The sequence below is a fragment of the Monodelphis domestica genome, chromosome 3 (genome assembly GCF_027887165.1).
Source record: "Monodelphis domestica isolate mMonDom1 chromosome 3, mMonDom1.pri, whole genome shotgun sequence".
NCBI classification, from domain to species: domain Eukaryota; kingdom Metazoa; phylum Chordata; class Mammalia; order Didelphimorphia; family Didelphidae; genus Monodelphis; species Monodelphis domestica.
Window position 1 is genome coordinate 125015342 of NC_077229.1, and position 22012 is coordinate 125037353.

The following is a 22012-nucleotide window of genomic DNA, read 5'->3' on the forward strand; positions in this document are numbered from 1 at the left end:
GTGAACGGGTAGAACATCCAATGCAAATCAACAGAGAATGAATGATTTAGTCTCCATGAGGGGAGGGGGGAAGGGGAGGGCGGGAAGGAGGAGGGCCAAGCAGAAGGTTGGGGGGGCTCGCGATTTGCTGGAGCTGTACAATGGGCCACTCCCTAACGGGGGTGGGGGAGAAAGGAGGCGCGCGCTCCTCTGTCAGTCTGGAGGCAGGACTGGGGGGGGGTGGGGGGAGGGGGGGTTGAGGGGTAAGTGGGAGAGAGGAGGAGGAGGTGGTGGAAGAGCAGGAGGAGGAGGAGGAAGGGAAGGAGGAGGCGGTGGAAAGGGGGGGGGTGCCTCTGGCACCAGGCTTGTAAATAAACTCTGCGATGGTTTCTCTCCCTTATTGGACTAGGTGCTGTGACCGCTACCACCATCACTGCTGCCACCGCGGTACTCGGCTCTCAGGCTCACTCCTCCTCAGCATCTTTTGGCTTTAGCGCTTCGTCGACATCCTCCTTCCATCCCTTTACCTAAACTCAGCAGCGTTTCTCCCGCTACCTATATCTCCTCCGTCTTCATACCATGCTGGTGACTTGACAGGGATGTGACCCCCGCCCCTCTACTTTCCCTAACCCCTCTTCCCCCCCAAACCACCTTTTCCTTCTTTTTGGGGGGTGGGCTGGGGAGGGGGAGCTCGGATCATGGCATTGGAGTTCCCAGGGCTGCTGCTGCCGCTGCTGCCTAGTACTACCCCGAGCTCACCTCCACGGACCAGCAGCAGCGGAGAAGGCGAAGAAGGCGAAGGCGGGGAGGGAGATGGGGCTCAAGTCGCGAAAGGCGGCGGGCGGCGGGGGCGGTTGGCGGCGGCGGTGGCAGCAGCGGCGGCGGGGGGCGGCAGCAGCCCAGGCGGCAGCGGGGGCGGTAACTCTGGAGGGAGGGATGCGGAGGACAAACGAACCGGGCTGGGGACGGTCGGGGACGTGGAGCAGGGCACCTTGGCCCTAGGAGCCGGAGCTGACAAAGACGGGACTTTGCTGCTGGAAGGGGCGGGCAAAGATGATGGCAGCAAGAGAACCCCGCAAGGGATTGGCCTTCTGGCCAAGACCCCTCTAAGCCGGCCGGTCAAGAGGAACAACGCCAAGTATCGGAGGATCCAAACTTTGATCTATGACGCCCTGGAGAGACCTCGGGGCTGGGCGCTGCTGTATCACGCCTTAGTGTAAGTACCTGCTGGACCACTGGCTTTAGGACCTCTCTCTCTCTCTCTCTCTCTCTCTCTTCTCTCTCTCTCTCTCTCTCTCTCTCTCTCTCTCTCTCTCTCTCTCTCTCTCTCTCTCTCTCTCTCTCTCTCTCTCTCTCTCTCTCTCTCTCTCTCTCTCTCTCTCTCTCTCTCTCTCTCTCTTCTCTCTCCTCTCTCTCTCTCTCTCTCTCTCCCTCTCTCTCTCTCTCTCTCTCTTGTGTGTGACAGCGCACCTGGGACTTGCATGCTTCTGTCTCAGGCTCCAAGGGCTGTTCTCCAAACTCCTTTGGATGTTAAACTGACCTCAGCGTGTTTTTGGTGCCCTCTTTTGGTTTCCTCCCGTGGAAAAGACTAGAGAGTTGAGTGAGTGAAAGATATGTGGCTTTGAGTCTATGGTTGCCTAGCTAGGTTGGTCCTGGAGTTGAATAGAACCTCAGTTGTTGCTTCTCAGCTAATTTGGATACTGAACTGACCTGAGGGTGTGTGCTAGTGGAAAGTCTTCTCTTGGGTAGAGGGTAGTTGTGTGTGTGTGTGTGTGTGTGTGTGTGTGTGTGTGTGTGTGTGTGTTCTTATCTTATTTTTTGTATCTCTATCCTACCTTAGCTGGTTGTTACTACAGAAGTTTTAAAAGATCTGACTGTTGCCTTATACATAATTGGGACTTCGAATTGGCAAAGTATCGGCTGTTTGGAGCCAAATATTTATTCGCCTCACTTCCAATACTCGTCTCCTCCTTCTTCTGCCTTGGATGAAGCAGCCTATTCCGAATGAGGATTGAGGAGGGTCAGTGGGACCAATTTTACCCTCAGTCCTGCTCCACCCCAAAGATAACCCTCTTCCCATTCCGGGGGCAAGAAGCAGGAAGGAAGATGGTCGCTTCTCTCTTCCAGAATAAATGAGGAGGCGAGGAGTGGGTGGGACCTACTTTATTTGGGAGAGGTGGGAATGAAAAATGATGATGGACAGATGGCATCTCAGAATAATCTCTCAGAAAGGATGGCTATCCGAGCTCCCTGGACATTTGCAGGGAGGGCTATTCAAACTATCCACAGAGAATCCTAGGCATGGAAGGGACCCTATCAGGTTATATTGTCAGTCCCACTTTCACTTATACTCCAACTGGATCGGGTCACAGGGAAATCACCTCTAGCTGGTATAGTTTTTTTTTTTTTTTTTTAGTGAAGTCAGTCCTCAGTGTTGTAGCCCTGTGGTATTCCAATAGCATGGGCTCATTCATAGCCTGTGCAACTCTTTGCCTTACCCCACCCCAACCTCTTTCTGTGAAAACGGACTCTGCAGTCAGAGAGACCAAATGAGCTTGGTACTGGGCAAAGGCAAGGAGAGCCTTGCCTGGGGACGTGCTTTTCCAGATACAGCCAGGAGATGGGGTCGTCTGTATAGCACAGTAGCGCATGAGCAACTGCAGCAGCAGCAACTAAGAAGCTGGTTTCCTGGAATCAGTTTCAGGAGCAGTGAGACCTTTCATGAAAAACTAAAGAAGCGGTAGAAGCAGGCTGTATCAAGTCAATTAGTCATTAAGCATTTAATAATCAACCTCTGGGTGTCAGGCACTGTGATAAATACTAGTGAATCAAAGAAAGGCAAAAACTGTTCCTGCCCTCAAGGAGCTCACAGACTAATGGGAAAACAAGTCAAATTGTAGATACAAGATGGTAGAACAATCTCAGAGGGAAGGAGGAGTTGGGAGGGAGGAGATGGAATGGGAAAGGCCTTTCACAGAAGCTAGATTTTAAAGGCCAGGGAAGCCAGGAGGCAAAGATCAAGAAAGAGCATTTCAGGCATAAGAGATAACCATTGAATAGGCACCAACTTCTTAGATGGAATATTCAACTAGTCAAAAAAAAAAGGCATAGGGTACATTGAGTATGGGTGAGGTATTGGAGGAGAAAGAGGGTTAGCTAACTAAGAAAAGAATGATTCACAAATATGTGTATGTGGATATTTAGCTTTTAATGCCCTGGTAGAAATGTGTCTTTTGTAAGTGCTAGAATGCTTAGTGGGAATGGTTGACAGATTTCCCCTTCCTTCTCTCCCATCCCCTCAATAAAAACCAAAACAAAATAAATTCAGTTTATTCAGTGAAGTCAACAAAACTATTAAACACAAGCTCTGCCAAGGTATTTTACTAGGCCCTAGGAGAAATATATACTTTTAGTCAAGACTCAGGTCTGCCCTCAAAAAGCTTAAAGTCCATAAAAGAAATAAGAAATGAACAGAAATACTTTAATACTTAAAATTATATAATAAATGAACTTAAGATGTGAAAAACATAGTTCTTTGTGACGTGGGATGGGGGAAGTTGTTACAATATATTTGGGGGAATATTATCTTTCTCTTCCTCTCATCATTAGTAATAGTCCAATTAATCTGCATTTATTTTATATATTTTGTATTATTGACTTCTTTGTATATAATTGTGCCCTCAGTAGATTTTTATTTCCTTTAGGGCTAGCTCCTCTTCAGGTTGTTGTTGTTGTTGTTGTTGTTGTTTTGTCCTTAATGTCTATTACTTCCCCCTTATAGAATTGAATATTGAATGGAGTTAAGGTTCTGGCATTGAGCTCAGCTTGAAAGAATGATAGAAATTGAACAGGGATAAAGAAAGCAATTTGGGAATAGATAATAATATACTTTCAGGAAAGAGGGGAGGAAAAGTACTGGGCTTTGTGTTTAAAAAACAAAACATCTTTTTGTACATACAGCAGGCATTCAATACATACTATCTAGGGCATTACAGGTAAAGTAGTAGGTCAGAAACAACCCAGGCATAATAGGTTAGGGCTATACATAAGTAGCCAGGGTTCTTTCCTTTCTATATCATCTTCATTCTTAGAAAGCACAGGTCACCTAAGGGGGATAGATTTTTGGGAGACTTGTTCATAGAAAAGGATCTGTTTTCAAAACCATTCTTCCAAATAGAATGTCAGAATGAAAAATGTCAAGAATGTTCTTGAACATTCTCTGGAGTCCCAGTTTCCAAAAGTAGTTTGGATTACAGGTTGGGACCTCAGAGAAAATAGCATAAAATTGAAAAATTGCTGAACCCAGGTTCTATTCCTGAACCTCTGATCTGAAATAGATTGAAATGTAATTTTGAAATCTTTAACAAAATAAATAAAAATACAATAAAACTTAGATCATATTACGTTTCAAAACTAAGTCAATATGTGACTCACAGGGATATTCACACACAATCTAATGATTCCATTTCTCTTTGTGTTTAATGCCATTGGTCTAATCTAATCCTCTTTTTTTAAATTGTTAACCAGAAAAGCAAAATGTTTTGTCCATTCTAGTGGTTTTGAAATTATGGTATCCAAACTGCTGGCATTTCATAAATCAAAGGGACTACAAACTCTTAGGTCTTATTGAATCTTACAAGATATTGATAAGGATTCCATGGAAGTCAAGGTCCCTACAACTCTAAGATCTTTTGATACTCAGATTAGATCAAACCACTGTCTAGTATCAGAGTTAAGATTAATCTAGGATAACTGACTCTAAATTCTGCCCTCATTCTTCCATACTAAGTTACAGCATCATTGATAATATTGAATGACCTGTGTCAAAATATCTGACTTTGCTTTATCACTTGGTTACCTTTCTGTCTATCTATGGAGGTGTGTAAGTATAATTTAGATAAGGAAGAGAATAAGAATTTATATATTTATATAGTGCCCACTATGTGCCAGGCATTGTGATAAGCATTTAAAAAACAATTATTATATGATCCTCACAACCTTGAAAGGTAGATGTTATCATTATTCCCATTTTACAGTTGAGGCAAAGAGAGAGTCAAAGACTGGCCCTACTATTAAACAACAGCTTTATGCTAGGTGCTTTCCTAAGTTCTGGGGAAACAAGAAAGAAATACATTCTCTGCCTCAAGGAGTTTACAATATATTAGATGAAAACATGAAGAAAGAGGAGGAGGAAAAGAAGAGGAGGAGGAGAAGAGGAAGAGTAAGAAAAAGAAAGAAGAAGAAGAAGAAGAAGAAGAAGAAGAAGAAGAAGAAGAAGAAGAAGAAGAAGAAGAAGAAGAAGAAGAAGAAGAAGAAGAAGAAGAAGAAGAAGAAGAAGAAGAAGAAGAAGAAGAAGAAGAAGAAGAAGAAGAAGAAGAAGAAGAAGAGAGGAGGGAGAAGGGAGAAGGGAGAAGGGACAGGGGAGAGGGGAGAGGGAAGAGGGGAGAAGGGAGAAGGGAGAGAGGGAGGAAGGAAGGAAAGAAAGGGGGGGAGCTAGAAATGTCATGAGGAGAACCAGATAATACCAGAGGTATGGGGGGCATCTTGTTTCCTGGAGCTCAAATCAAAGTGGAGATTGAGATGGAAACACCAAATCCTACCCTCTATAAAGGAATGCCCTGGTAGGAGTTTAATGTTCTAACCTATAATCAGAGGGAAGAAGAGGTTGAGGGAATTAGGAAGGTCTTCAGTATCCAAGGCTGAATTAAATAGGTTGATGATGAGATTTCAGGTGATCAGCTCTTGCTCCCCAAATTTCCTCGTAACCCCTCCTCCCTCATTAGATTATAAACTCTTCAAGTGGAGGGGTCATGTTTCACCTAAATATCACTAACACTTAGTAAAAAAGCTTTAATGTAAGAGGTATAGAAATATAAGATCATTTGAAGTGACTCAGAATTTTTAGGCTATAGTGAAAAAAGACTTTGTTGGGGTGGAAGGAGAATATCTACAGGTGCTGATAGCTACCTTTACTACTTGAAGGACTGTTTAGACTTGTTCTTAGTTCCAGAACAATGGGTAGAAATGGCATGGGCATTGATGGAAACAGAAACTTTGAAAGAGAGCTGTCCAGTAGAAAGGTACTGACTCAAAACAGAAGACTTCCCTCACTAGACATTTTTCCAACAAATGCTGGATGGCCACTTGTTGAGGAGATCCCTGTAAAGGTACTAGTGGAGTTGGATGGCTTCTAGGTCCTTTTGAACTTCTAGGCAATGTTGATTGAATTGAATTGGATTAGTTGGTTTAAGGGACAATGTAGATAGAACACTATGCTTAGAATCAGGAAGGCTCATCTTCCTGAGTTCAGCTGTGACTTCAAACATTTATTTTCTGTGTGACCTTGGGCAAGTCACTTAAGCCTGTTTGCCTTAGTTCCTGATTTGTAAAATGAGCTAGAGAAGATATGGCAAACCAATTGTCAAAGAAACCCTAAATGGTGTCATGAGGAATCAGGCACTATTAAAACAAAAGAATTAACAACAACACAGTATGTTTAAAGGTATGGTGATTCTATTGTTCTTGTTAGTTTTTAGGAAGATGTGTTAATAGAGATAAAATTAAGAGCAGTGAAGGAAAAATCTTAGTTACACACTTGAGTTTGAGTCTTGGCTACAACATCTATTGCTGTTTGACTAGGCAAAATAGTTTACCTCTCAGATTCTCAGTTTTCTCTTCCATATAGTGGGAACAATGATATTGGTAATATTAACTTCATAAAATTATTATGAGGGAAGTGCTTGGCAATATACCTTGTGAGCTATTATTATTCTAATCAAATAAAACACAAAAATTGTGTTAAAGAACAATGAAAAACTTTAATCTTGCAGATGTTGAAATAGGATTGGCTTTTGTGCAAGGAATGCAGTATGTTACCAATTTATAATGTGAGAAACATTATCATTTTCAAAATAAAATTAAAATAAGTGTTCTGGTAGCTATTGACTAAGAAGTGTATTGTATCTTTTGTAATTATTCTTTTCTGTGGCCTTTTTGTTTTTCTGATTTAGTCTTAAAGGCTTTTGGTGTATGGCTTGAAAGTGATCAACACACAAAATGACAATCCTAAGATAGAGATGGAAATGGAAATGTTCTTATCTAGTCCTAGGAATAATTGAACTGGAAGAGCCAGTACCACAGAATCATAGCATCTCAGAGTTGGGACCTTATGAGACAACCTTAAAAGGTCAACAGTATGGTAGTATATGGAACATGGGATATGAGAGTTAAAAAGAAACAGACTGTAGAATTTTAGAACTAGAGTAGATAGTAAAAGATAAACATGGATATTTAGAATGTAGATTCATGGAATGATAGAATTGGGCAGGATCATAGTCCTGTCTTCAGTTTGGGTACAGTGATTTGCCCAAATATTTTACTATCAGAACTGAAACCAGGACCTTAGTCTTCTGACTTCCAATCCCATCTCTACTAGATGATTTTGCATTTTTTTCCATGAAATTTTGGTTATTTCATCTTTTCTATTGGGAATTTATTTCATACTATAGAACTCTACTCACTTCTTTTTATTAAAGTTAGGGGAAGGAGAGAAGTCTGCTTTTTGGAATATATCTTATTAATTATGCTTTTAAAAGAAATTATTTACTTTTTTCTTGACCTATGATTCATTAGTGTAGAGAACTCCCAGGGTAGAAACTTCTCAAAGAAATGCAACCCTGAAATAGTTCAACAGTTAAAGTGTCTCCTGGAGTCACTGAGAGACTAAATAACTAGATGGTAATCCCAGAGCTGGGGTGGCTAGGATGTATACTGGGCAGAGTGCCAGGCCTGGAGTCAAGAAGATTCATCTTCCTGGGTTCAAATCTACCTGATACTTACTAACTATGTAACAAGGGGCAAAATATTTAGTCCCATTTGCCTCTGTTTTCTTATCTGTAAAATGACCTAGAGAAAGAAATGTCAAACTACTCCAGAATCTTTGCCAAGAAAATTCCAAATGGGGTCATGAAGAATTGGACATAACTGAAATAAATGAACAACAAAACAACAAATCCCAGAGCTAATAAATGTCAGAGTAAGGATTTGAATCAGTCTTTCTGATTTAAAGGATGGCTCTGTAAACCACAATGCCATCCATCTGCCTTTCACTGTTCATGTGATTCCAAAGTGTAGCTTTTTCAATAAACTCTTTAATGCTGTCCTAGCAGCTTTCCTGGATGAAGCCAGCTCCTAAAATCACTTTGTGACAAGGATGCTCCCTGCCACCTGGCTACTTTGCTATAAATTATTGAAGAACTTCCAAATCTCTGTTTCGTATCATGACTGATGGGCACAGATTTTTGGATATCAACCTCAGAACCAAGAGAGTGCAAAATGGGAGATTCTTAGCTGAGTTAAAAGATGTTTGATAAACAAAGAAGTTTTTTAAGAGTTTAAAGAAAAAAACTAGTGTCAGTTTGCTTCCCAAATCATCCAACTGAACTTATAAAAAATAAAAAAATATAAATTAGTTTTTGCCTTTCATTCCTTAAGTATCCATGTTCTACTCTCCAAGTATTTTATGATATAAAGAATGTCATCCCAAAGGATACATAGGTTTCAGTAGAATATGGGAGCCCATCTGTTCTGGTGACTGTTTTGAACCCTTGCTGATAAGCTTCTTTTGCTAGAGTAATAATGCTGGATTTTTTTAATTTTTTTTTTTTTTAGGGAGAGAGTGCTAAATTTCCAAGTTGGCTACAAGGCATCAATTTTCATGCTTCCCCTCCAGCTTTTGGTGGGGAGGGAACAGGGGGAAAGAAGGTCCAATTAATATCACCCTTAGTCTCTTTTTTATTTCTGAGCTGGTAGACATGGTTTTAAGGCATTGGATTTCCCCATCTGCTATACCAGCTTTCAGACTGATCTCTGATTTCTAACACAGAGTAGAACTGATTTAGTTAAAAGCAAACAATTAGAGATTGCTTATTTTAAATTGAAGACAGCAATTGTGGTTAGTTACCAAAAACCAGTGATTGGGAGTCAGGTAGCCATGTGAGGCTTAGTATTCTTGACTTTGCTCCTTACCTTGGAGGAAGAAACTTTGAACAAGTATAGTATCGTAGTGGTATAGTAGAAAGGGGTGGCAATGTGATATGGTGGAAAGATTGCTAAACTTTGAGTCAAAAGACTTAGATTTGACTCCAAGTTATCCCATTTTTTACTTATATATTCTTGGGTAAGCTATTACTTCTGTAAGTCTCAGTTTCCTCATCTGTAAAATAATGAGTAAGAGAATATAGCCTAAGATGCCTTCCAACCCTAAATCTAGTACCTTGAGTGATGAGACACCTGGATTTTAGTTTTGCCTGCTCCTCTAAGTTAGCTTTTTAATTTTGCAGATGACATTCTTAGGCTGGCTCAGCCTTGTTTTTCTAAACTTTAAAAATAAGAATTGAACATATCAGCTTCATACATTTTAATGCATCCATTCAAATTTGTTGTCTGGCCCCAAATTTAACTAGCCAGTTCTCACAGTGAGAGTATAAAAGCAATGTTCATAGGTCATGAGTAGTTCTCAGATCTCACTCCAATTACCCACCTCTGTTTTAATCATTATACCTTTCTAACCCATCACCCATTTTATTTTCAGCTCTGCCACTAAGGATATCTATGACCATGCACAAATCACTCTTCACAGCTTCAATTTTTTCATCTGTAAAATACAGGACTCCAACTGAAATTTAATTTCAATGATTAATCTATTATTCTATGATTAATCATCCCCATGCTTTAGTTATTTAACCTTTTTTTACCATAAGTAATGCATAAGAAATAGAAACATATTCATGCTATTATGAAAATCAAATAAGATTACTTGTTAAGTATTTTGTTAACCTCAAAATACTCAGTAAATGCCAACTGTTATTATTGGATTGTATCATATGATTGATACAGATCACAGCTCATTCATATCCTCTCAGTTAAGTCCTACACAAGTGGTCCATTCAACTTGAATGAATGCATGGAAAACATGTATTATACCAAACATTGTACTCAATATTGGGAATACAAATTAAGAGTATCTACTTTCTCTGCCTTCAACGAACTTATATTCTTAGAAGGGGGTGTGGATATAGGGATTGATAGCCAAGGAGAAGAATTTTGGTTTGGAAAGTTATAGATATACTAAGAGGAGCCATAAGAAAGCACATTAACCTACCTTTTCCAGTATCAATGCCAATATTAACTTGAATATAATTCCAGAATTATAAAGAAGAGGTTGACTGTGATAGGGAAGTTAGGAAGAAGATGGTTGGGATGGAAGTGAAACATATTAAGGAGCTTTTCTCTCATTCTCTTGACATGGATAATTACCAAGAGAACTCATAAAGTGTTCACTGGTTAACCTTTCTTGTGAGTGTCTAGAGGAGGGATAACCAAATGTTGAGAGAACTGGAGACCATGCCATATGAAGAAAATTAAAAGAATGAGGGTACAAGAGAATGATGTTTAGCTTGGAGAAGAGAAAATGTCAAGAGACTTAGTTACTTTCTTAAAACATTTCAGGTTTTGTATAAAGCAGATGGATTATTTATGTCCTTATTAACTTTAAAGGGTAGAAATAGAACTAAAGGATGGAGAACAGCTAGGTTGCTCAATGGATAGAGCACGTGGCTTGGAGTCAAGAGGACCTATGTTCAAATCTGGCCTCAGACACTTCCTAGATATGGTTCTGGGTAAGATACTTTGTCATGATTGCCTAGAATTTACTACTTTTCTACATTGGAACCATTACTTAGTAACAATTCTAAAACAGAAGGTAAGAGTTAAAAACAAAAGATTCAAAAGATGGAAATTATAGAAGAGCAAAAAACAATTTGGCTCATTTCTTACAAAAACCACCTACTATTTGAATCTGTCCAAATGGGAAAGGGATTGATTCAGCATGTAGTGAATTCCCTCTCCCTTGAGATTTTCAAGGAGCATCTTGATGATGGCTTGGGAATACTGACAAGGGAATTCCTGTTCAAACAGGTGTTAGACTTGATTATAATTGAAATCTTTTCAAATTCTACTTCTATTATTCATTGACTTTGGAATGCTTAAATAGATGCCTTAATTTAATTTAATAATTCAATAATAATTGAAGTGCCTAGTATGTGTCCTTCATTATGTTAAATTCTGAGGGTATGAATGACAAAAAGAAAGATAGCCCTTGATTTCAAAGCAATTGCAGTATCCTTTAGGGAAGATAATACAAAAAAAGAGAGTTGGAAAGGAGTGTAATAAGGGGAGCCCTGTGTAAGAGGGCTTTTGGAGTCCAAAACAAGCCAAGCTGTTGATGGAGAGTAACAGGCCAAAAGCATCATCCCCTTGCCTTGAAATAAGAAGGTGCCCAAGTTATTACAAATGGATAGTTATCCATACCACTTTTGATATTCCCTAGGTTGAAAAATTTATATTTTTTCCTCTACTTTGATGGCTTTTTTAAAATTATCCCTAGATATAAAGATATGCATGAAGAGTTATTATCTATCTATCTATCTATGTATGTATCTATCTTTCTATCTATTGTTAAATTTTATGGTTGAACTGATCATTTAATTGGTGGTCACCAGGCATTTAATTTCTAAATCCCCAAATGAATTATTCAAGTAAATGGAACTTAGTAGTAGTTTATTTTACAATAGAGGGAATATATTAAGGAATGAGAGAGAAAAGGAGAGAGTGAGAGAGAGAGAAAGCTCTGGTTTCCTCTGAACCAGTTAGAAATTCTAAGGTACCAGTCAGGGGAAAGGAGACTCAAGATGATGGGCCTTTCTCAGAGGTTCACACCTCCAGAAAGGGCAAGGAAGGAAGTCATCCTTTACACTCACCATGGTGACTGACTAAAAGGAAAGCAGTCTGAGGTCTCCTGCACAAGCTCCTCCAAGGGTCCAGTTCCATAGTCAATAGTCTTCATGTCTATCTTTCAGTCTCTCTTCAAGTGTCTGTCTTCCCTCCAACTCCAGATGACTGTCTTCATTCCAAGTCCAAGTGACTGCCTTTTCCAGTCCAACTCCAAGTGACTGTCTTTTCCAGTCCAACTCCAAGTGACTGTTCATTTCTTGTGTGTCTCTGTTTCCACTATTTAAAGACCTTTTTCTCTTGTGTCACCTCCCCTAAATTTTATGCCTACCAATTACAGTCAAAGCTCCTCTCCAGGACTGCCCACTCTTTCACACTTGGGTCACAGACCTCCCATTCAATGTATGAAATGGGTGTTCATACCTTTTTGTGGTTAGTTCACACCTTTTTGTAGTTGGTTCATACCTTTTTGTGGTTAAAATGGATAGATCTACTTTAAGTACTGGGTTTACACTTCTGGGATTAAAATCTAAAAATAGACAGAGGATTACAATTTAATCTTCACAATAAAGGAAGAGCTAATTACCTTCATTGTTACAATCCAGGAGAGCTAAATCCAATCTTCACACTATCTATCTACCATCTATCTGTGCATCTATCATTTACCTGTCTATGCATCTATTGTCTATATACCTATCTATGTATCTATCTGTCTATGCATCTATCATTTATCTATCTATGCATTGATATATCTGTTTTCTATCTATCTATTTGACTATCTATCTATCATATTTCCTGTAGGGATACACTAAAGTCTTAAAAGCCTTGGCAGCATCCTTCACTTCTATTTTAATCAACAAGCATTTATTAATTACCTCTCATTGGCAGAGTGGACTCTTAACAAGCCCTACCATCACCATCAAGTGCTAACTGAAGGAATTAGAAATAGCACTGTTGCATGAAGAAGTAGAAGAAAAAGATGGGGAGAACATCTAGATAAGGCCAAGGAGGCAGAGTGGTGCTAGAGGCAACATTATTTGAAGATACTGAGGAATTGATTTTCAGGATAGAAGAGAGAGGGGGAAATGCTGAGTAAATGGGAAAACATAATGCATGATATTTCCAACAGAAAATGGCAACCTAAATAGCATCAGTAATCACAGAACAAAATGTTTACTTTCCTATATGAAATTTTTATAGGAAGTAACTGACATGTAACAAAGGAATAATTATCAAACATATAGGAAGTCATAGTCTAAATAGTCAATTAAGCATTTATTAAACTGTTATACATTTCAAGCACCTTGATAAATAATGGGGAAACAAAAAATGAAAAAGCATTGGCTACTAGGAGTTTACATTCTATAAGAGGAGAAAACATGGACACAGAAATTCTATAAAATAAAGGTAAAGCAATCTTAGGAGGGACAGAGGAGTCAGTAGTAGCTTAGAGGATTAGGAAATGTCTCTTGGAGGAGGTGTGGTAAAGATGTACATTGAAGGAAACTAGAGATTCTAAGAGGTAGAGGTAAGAAGGAAATTTACTGCAGTCAAGATGGAGCAAGACTTTGCCAAGACATGGAGACTGGAGATGGGGTGTACTTTATGAGGAAGAGCCATCAGTTCACTTTGACTGGCTAACAGAATTCACAAAGGGCAGTAATGTGTAATAAGCCACAAAGGTGAACTGGAGCCAGCTTATGAAGAACTTTACATGCTCTTCACCTAATTGACCAAGAGGTAAAGCAAATACAAGATTCTTCTCTGCTTTTTGCTTGTTGATTATTTAAAAATTTAAGAGCAAGCCTTCAAGCTTTCCTCCATATGGCTCTTCCATATGTTAAGATAATATAAGGTTCCCTGATACATTGAGCAATAGATATAACTTTGAGGATCCTCTGAGTGTTGTGAGGCATAAAGCAAGAAGTCAAACACTCATCAAAAATTTTGCCACTGCCAAGGAGTATATCCAGAGAAAGATACAAGTGGAAGAAGACATTTCTATAAGTGATTGGGGTTCTCCACATATTCCATTTTATGGATGACATTGCAATAGTTGCAACAAACCCCAGAATACCGCAGAACCTCCTACATGAAGCTGAGAAGTGGTTAGAAAGGTAGGAGGACAACTAGGAAACAACAATATCATGAAAGCTGTGGTGGGAACAATATCTTAATCTATTTTCTAATGCAACTTAGGCTAGTTTTCCCTTGAAAGGTGACAGAGCTGTCCTTGGGATTTGACTAGTCCAAGAGCTAAGGTTTAAGCCATGCCTCTCTTGACATAGCTTCCTGGTAGCCTTTACCTAGTATTGAAGGTAAAAGTTGGTTTTAGAATGAGAAGGACCACTTCTTAGAAAACAGAACAATATTAGAAGGAATGGGTCATAGTTGAAACAGAAGAGAGCAAGCTGGATTGTATTTGGGAAATGATTCAGAGTCTCTCTGTGAAAACAAACAAACAACTATGTCTTTTAAACACCCATTTCCTTTTGGTGATGCCACATATCTTTGAATCAACATGACTCTATTATATTGGATTTAATGAAGGAATCCTCATTAAAGGGGCAGCCTCACTACCTGCCTAATTAACACAGAATCTCTGATTTGAAGGAGATCTTAGAAGTCATTGAATCCATTCTAAATCTGTGAAAGAATTCCCTATACAACATTCTTAAAGAAGTATTAATTCAGCCTTCATTTGGAAACTTTTAGTGAGGAAACCATTGCTTTCTAAGTTACATAAGTTACATACTATTTTTGAGTGGCTCAAAATTTCAGGAAGTTTTTTCTTAGTTTGAGTTTATACTTATTGCCTCTGGTTCTACCTGCTGGAGTCAAGAACAATTAGCCTTCTACTAAATATGACTAGTTTCTTCAAGGAACTTTATGATATAATTTGCCCTCCTTTTGATATTTCACAGTGTCTTCAAATGGTGTCAACTAGAACTGAACACAATATTTCAAAATTCTATGAGACTATTACCTCCCTAGTCTTGGATGCTAGTTATATTTCTCTTGCCTAAGCTGATTGTCTTCATTAACTTTTTTGACTGTCCTATCACACTACATGTTGGTACTTGTAGTCCATTTAATGCCCCCCCCATTTATAATTATATGTATGTATACATATACACACAAATATTTTAGTCACAAATTTTATTTTTCAGTTTCAAATAGGTGCTCAGTAGCTCTGAGCTAAGGGCTAGGTATATAAAAAGAAAACAGAAAAGATGAATGAATGAATCATATATCTTATATTGACTTGAAGAAACAAAGCTAACACACTGGAATGAGGATGTTATTATAAAATAGTAGCTGACATTTATGATCATATTAATCCTGTGATAATGGAAATGCAAATGGTGGTAGCCACTTTTTATAGACGAGAAATCTGGATTGATGTGACTTGACCAAGGGCTCACAGATAATAATTGGAAGAGCTAAGATCGGAACCCAAATCTCAGTCCAAACCTAATGAACATTAATATCTTTCAACTCTTAGTGTAGTGTCTTGTGCAGAGAAGATGCTCAATTAATATTTGTTGACTTATATACACCAACAGATTTAAAATAAAAAGACTGACTGAAAAATGGAAAGATAAAGATATCCATGGCTGGATAAATAGATTAAACATTTATTAATCACTATATTCCAGGCACTAAGCTGAGCACTAGAAGTATAAGTAAAAAACCTCAGTTCTTTCCCTCAAGCATGTTACATTCTGATGGAAGAACATAATCTATAAAAGAGAATTGGAAGGTGAGGGATGGAAGAAAGGTGAAGAAAGGATAACTTAATCAGGGGCAAGATAGAAAAGTCTAAAGAGCTAGGGATTGAGTAGGGTGAAAAGTGAGCATGGATAACCTTGGGCAGTTACTTAGATAGTGATATCAACCATGAATTCAGCATTCAAAGGAGGAGGAATCTGCAAGGACAGAGGTTGCTGAGGTAGATATGGAAAAGTCAAGGATGTTATTATTGAGTCCTGAGCCCACTTTTAAACCAATGGCATTTATGATGATGAAATAGTCAAAGTACTTCCAACTGTGAAATCCTATTTTTCTGTTCTGGTTCATTATTTTCCTTTTTTAAACCTTGTCCTACTAACAATTCTAAGATAGAGAGACAAGGACCAAGCAAGGGTCACATAGCTAGAAATTAATGGAGGTCAGATTTGAACACAGTTCATCCTGACTCCAGGCCAGGTGCTCTATCCACTGTGCCACCTCACTGCCCCTGTTCTGGTTCATTCTTACTATGTCTGCACACAAATGATCTAGAACACATTTATTTTACCACCTTACAATGGCAAAATTTCAGAATTGAAAGAGACTGGGTGGCCATGTAGTTAAAACCCATACCTGAAAAAGAATCACTACTTCATCACACCTGATTAATGATCAGCTTACCTTTGCTACGAAGTTCTTTACAACAACACTCATCTTTTTGCCCTTCCTTGATTATGATACTCTCTGAATCTCTTGACAGTGCCCTTTCACAGGCTATTGCTCATGTCTGGAATTTTCTAGCTATTTTTCTCTGTTTCCTGTCTTTCAGTTTTCTTCAACACTCAGGTTAAATCCCCCCTCAGTAAGACCTCACCTGAGGTGCTAGTCCTCTCTGAATTCCTCATTCACCCCTCTTGGATATTATGATGCACTTTGCAGTGCTTATTGTTGGAAAAGTATACTTGTTTTCATGAACTGATTGGAGCATTTTGGGCCTTTTCTAGGTAACAATGACCATGTTTTAATCTCTTGCACCAGACCTGTGATGGGAAACCTATGGCACACATATCAGAGAGGACATGCAGAGCCCTCTCTATGGGGACATGCACTGTTACAACCCACCAGAGTTAGTTACTAGAAAGGCAGAGGGACTAGAGTGGAGCTTCTCCCTTTCCCCTATCCATGCATGCTTGAGGACATACATCATTTCACCCACCCAGCAGCCCAATGGGAGCTCTCTCTCCCTCCCCTGTCTGAAATAAAGGGGAGTAACCTGGCACTTGGTCTGGGGTGGGGCAGGACATGGCACACAGTCTCTAAAAGGTTCTCCATCACTGTACTAGACCATAAGCTCCATGACTACAGAGATTTAGACCATGTCTCATTTATCTAAGCATCTCCTGAAGTATTTAGCTTAGGGTCTTACAAATAGTTGGTAACTGATGCTAATGTTCAATGTTCAATGCACTGAATTCAGATTCTTCCTAAATCAGACTGTAACTCTTCCACCTCTAGTCCAAAGTAGCATCCCTTCCTTCTTCCTGATTCAATGCATTCCAATTACCACTTCTCAGTTTTTTAAACCTTTTTATTTTTAAACCTGATCGGTTATCTCCAGTAGAGAAAATGACTGGAATTAAATATTTGCAAAAATGAATTTATCATTATTAGAAGTCTGCCATAAGTGTCTGGAAAATCTCATTACTCAAGGTTTAATATGGTCAGAGCTCAAGATTAAGAGATATTTTCTACTCTCAACTGTATTGTCCCTTTTTAAAAAAAGTAAGCTAACTCTATTCATCCTTCACCATCACCTCTCCTGACCTATAATTTTACCAGTAGGCTTTCAACTATGCCTATTTATTTTTAATAGGAGGCAGGTAGGTAGCTCTTTGGGTAGAGCATTGGGCATGGAGTCAGAAAGACCCAAGTTTAAACCTGATCTCAGACACTTCTCAGCTGTGTGATCCTGAGCAAGTCACTTAATCTCTGTTTGGCTTAATTCACTGGAGAAGGAAATGGAAAACCACTCCAGTATCTTTGACAAGGAAATCTCATGAAGAATTGGATGTGACTTGACAACAACAAATTTATTTTCCTCTTTCAAAAATATCTATAATTTCATTCCTGTTACTATTTCTTCCACTAATCATAGGATCATAAGTTTAGGGAAGGATAGAACCCTGAAAAATATCAATTTACAAATGAGCAAACTGAGGTCTGGAAACAAGCTCACTTGCTTAAGGTCACACAATTAGCAAATAGTATGAGTGAAGTTTGACTCCAGACTGAATGTTTTAAAATCCTATACTATTTCTAATTTTTCACTCTTTTTCTGGTTATAGTCCTCCCATTCCTAAACAGATGTCCTTCTGGAGTCACTGTAGGCTAAAAATATCCTCATGATTTAGTTTCAGCCTATGGAATCCATCAAATATTTGTTAGGTAGGAGGCACCATACTACACATTAAAAAGACTGACCTGGAAAAACACAATAGACATTGTTCTCGGTGAGCTTACAACCGAATTGGAAGGTGTTCTCAAAGATCTGCACTAGAATTTCTTTAACAAGGAGGAAACATTCATGCAAAGTACAAGGCTAGGCAAAGTACTGTAAATGTTTTCAGAAGGGAGAGATGATTTTGATCTCTTGGGAGTGGGTGATACTGAAAGATGGGAAAGGCTGTTGGGAAGTAGTAAGTGGCAACTAATGCCCCCTTTTCTTAAAAGAAGAGGACTTCCACAAGAAGAGCTGATCTTTAGAGTTCATTTCAGATATGAAAGAGTGCTAAAACAAAGACAGAGACTGGAAAGGTCAGGAGGAATCCTGGAGGTGAATAATTCATGTATGTGATTGAGCTGGATTGTTGAAGACTTTGAAATGCCTGTGTCGAGACTTTATTACCTTGGTAGACAATGTAGTTCTGTGAAGGGTTTCTGAGAAGAGATTTGCCATGTTTGCAGGAATGAAACTCTAGAATAGTGTGATAGTGCCATGGTCTTCATATCTGAGGGCATGAATGCTTGCTTCTTACCCTTTTACATGCTGCGTGGCATCATAATTTAGAGCAGGAATGGGCTACCATCCACTCTACCTTTTCACAAGGCTAATGCTACCCCTTGGTAGAACTGCTAACTATCTAGGAGTTGCTAAAAGGAACATGAGAGACTAAATATTAAGAATCCCAAAAACCAGAAAGCTGGGTTATGTGACTATACAGGAGCATGTAAGTAATTTGTCAATAATGTGGTCCTTCCCTTATATTTTTAGCATAGTATCTTACACATAGTTGGGTACAAGAGAGTTTTGTTAATGAACGAATGCGTCCATCAAGGAATTGTTGGAGGCTAAAAATCTACGAGTGGTTTTTTGATGTTTCACTGATTGCCCTAAAATGTTAAAGTCTTGGTGTTCTCCCATGCTGCAGCTTACAGTAGCATCAGACTAAAATGGGTTTTAAGAGTCCTCTCTTCAATATGGACCTTGCCTAGGCAGCATTCAGGATAAGAGAGGCTATTTATACCTGAAATCCTTATTCACGATAAATGCCACATTAAAAGATGGAAGTGATTCAGCAATAAAGAAGTTTTGTTCTTTTTTAAACCACAGGGTAAAAAAAAAAAGATGTGTAAAGACATTTGCATATGGCTTAAATAAAATCCAAACTGTGCCAGGGTACTAAAAGTTTGGAGAGCTATTTTTAAACCTTCAATCCAAAGGCAACAGATTGTGGGTTTGGGAGCTAGAAATGCAAAGAATACAGTTGGAGAAATTTGATCAAGGCTTTCCTTGCCACTTTTGTCCAAAGTCTCAAACATGCCAGCATTTAAAAAGCAGCACACTTCCAAATATGGGCATATGTTTTTTTTTCCTCTTTTGTGGAACCCCTCTTCTCATGTGGTGCCCTACTACCCTGACCCACCTTCCTTTGCCACTCTTGTATTTGAGTCATATAATTTTAGTCCTTTAGAGACTATAAAGGCTATCTTGTCCCACCCATTCATCTCACAGATAAGTAAAGTGATCATGAACTGAAGGGACTTCCCCAATTTTATCCAGACATATAATACAATTTGAACCCAGAGGAATCCTAGTATAGTAGAAAATGTACTATATTTGTGATCAAAGGACCTTGGTTCAAATTTCTGCTCTGCCTCTTACTAACAGTTTAACTTTTGGGGCCATAATTTATTCACATATAAAATGAAGTGGTTGGATAAATTAGCCCTATGAGATCTCTTTCAGATCTGTTTTTATGATCACATGATTCCAGGAACTGCCAGTGCTATCTACTGTCTTTCCCATATTTTCTCCTGAAAAGCACTGAATTCATGGTTAGAACATATACTTTGAATTGTAGTGCTTCCTTTTACTAGGGTCAAGAGGTGGAGAATCTAGAAGTACACACATTCTCCTCAATGTAAAATCTTTCTATCCAAAAATGGAATGGACTAGCTTTTGATGAAGTAATCATTGAAAGACTTAAATACTGTAGATGAGATTCCTGCATGGGATAGCCAGATAGGAAGTTAGATAGTGAACCTCTACAATCTTTTTCAATCATACGGTTGTATCTTCCTTTCTTTTCTCTTCTCTTCTCTTCTCTTCTCTTCTCTTCTCTTCTCTTCTCTTCTCTTCTCTTCTCTTCTTTTCTCTTTTCTCTTTTCTTTTCTTTCTTTTCTTTTCTTTCTTTTCTTTTCTTTTCTTTTCTTTTCTTTTCTTTTCTTTTCTTTTCTTTTCTTTTCTTTTCTTTTCTTTTCTTTTCTTTTCTTTTCTTTTCTTTTCTTTTCTTTTCATTTCTATGGTCCAAGGTATCAATAATCTCACAAATTAGCTTGTTCTAATTGAAGATGACTGATAGAAAATATCTGAACAAGATCACTGTGACTTGGAGACATATAACCTCTCCATTAAATCAACACTCCCCACTCCCGCAGTTTAACTCTTAAACTATAGAAGTAACAACTTATAAGACAATTTGACTTCATATGGGGGGGGGGGGAATCCCACCTTCCAATCAGTTAGAACTTTTACAAGTGGAATGAGCCACTTTGGGATGTAATGAACTTCACATTATAAAAGATTTTTTTTAAAAAGAGTGTACATGAATGCTCACTAGGGATATTATAGAGAGGAATACCTCTTCAGGGCTAGGTTAAATTAGATAACCTCTGAAGTCCCTTCATACATTGTGATCTTTCCTTTTTAAAATTTTTTCCCATTTTAATTAGTTTATTTAGTCAAATTAGAACATTATTCCTTGGTTACAATAATCACATTATTTCCCTCCCTCCCCTCCACTCACCCTTCCCACAGCCAATGCACAATTTCATTGGGTATTACTTGTGTCCTTGATCAGAACCTATTTCTATGTTGTTGATGTTTGTACTAGGATGTTCATTTAGAGTCTACATCCCCAACCATATCCCTTCGATCCATGTATTCAAGCAGTTGTTTTTCTTCAGTGTTTTTACTCTCACAGTGTTTCCTCTGAATGTGGATAGTGGTTTTTCTCATAGATCCCTCCAAGTTGTTCAGGATCACTGCATTGCCACTAATTGAAAAGTCCATTACATTCGATTATACCACAGTGTATTGGTCTCTGTGTACAATGTTCTCCTGGTTATGCTCCATTCATTCTGCATCAATTCCTGGAGGTCATTCCATTTCCATGGGAATTCCTCCACTTTATTATTCCTTAGAGCACAATAGTATTCCATCACCAAGATAGACTACAATTTGTTCAGTCATTCCCCAATTGAAGGGCATCCCCTCATTTTCCAATTTTTTGCCACCACAAAGAGTACAGCTATGAATATTCTTGTACAAGTCTTTTTCCTTATTATCTCTTTTGGGTACAAACCCAGGAGTGCTATGGCTGGATCGAAGGGAAGACAGACTTTTATCGCCCTTTGGGCATAGTTCCAAATAGCCCTCCAGAATGGTTGGATCAATTCACAACTCCACCAGCAATTCATTAATGTCCCAACTTTGCCACATCCCCTCCAGCATTTATTATTTTCCCTTGCTGACATGTTAGCCAATCTGCTAGGTGTGAGGTGATACCTCAAAGTTGTTTTGATTTGCATTTCTCTGATTATAAGAGATTTAGAACATTTTTTCATGTGCTTAATAATAGTTTTGATTTCTTTAACTGAAAATTGCCTATTCATGTCCCTTGCCCATTTATCAATTGGAGAATTGCTTGATTTTTTGTCCAATTGGTTTAACTCTTATTAAATTTGAGTAATTATACCATTGTCAGAGGTTTTTGTAATGAATATTGTTTCCCAATTTGTTGTTTCCCTTCTAATTTTGGATGTATTAGTTTTGTTTGTACAAAACCTTTTTAATTTGATGTAATCAAAATTATTGACTTTACATTTTGTGATTTTTTTCTAACTCTTGCTTGGTTTTAAAGTCTTTCCTTTCCAAAAGATCTGACAAGTACACTATTCTGTGTTCACCTAATTTGCTTATAGTTTCCTTCTTTATATTCATGTCATCCAC

The 22012-nt window shown here is 38.5% G+C and overlaps 1 protein-coding gene across 1 annotated transcript in view; it reads left to right on the plus strand.

The window, feature by feature from the left end:
- Positions 1-261: 261 nt before the first annotated feature.
- The window catches only part of KCNQ3 (potassium voltage-gated channel subfamily Q member 3), a 465976-nt gene continuing 444225 nt past the window's right edge, over positions 262-22012 (plus strand). The window contains exon 1 of the mRNA XM_056823075.1: positions 262-1195. Coding sequence (XP_056679053.1) covers positions 678-1195 — 518 coding nt within the window. The 5' untranslated portion in view covers positions 262-677. The remainder of the gene's footprint in view (positions 1196-22012) is intronic.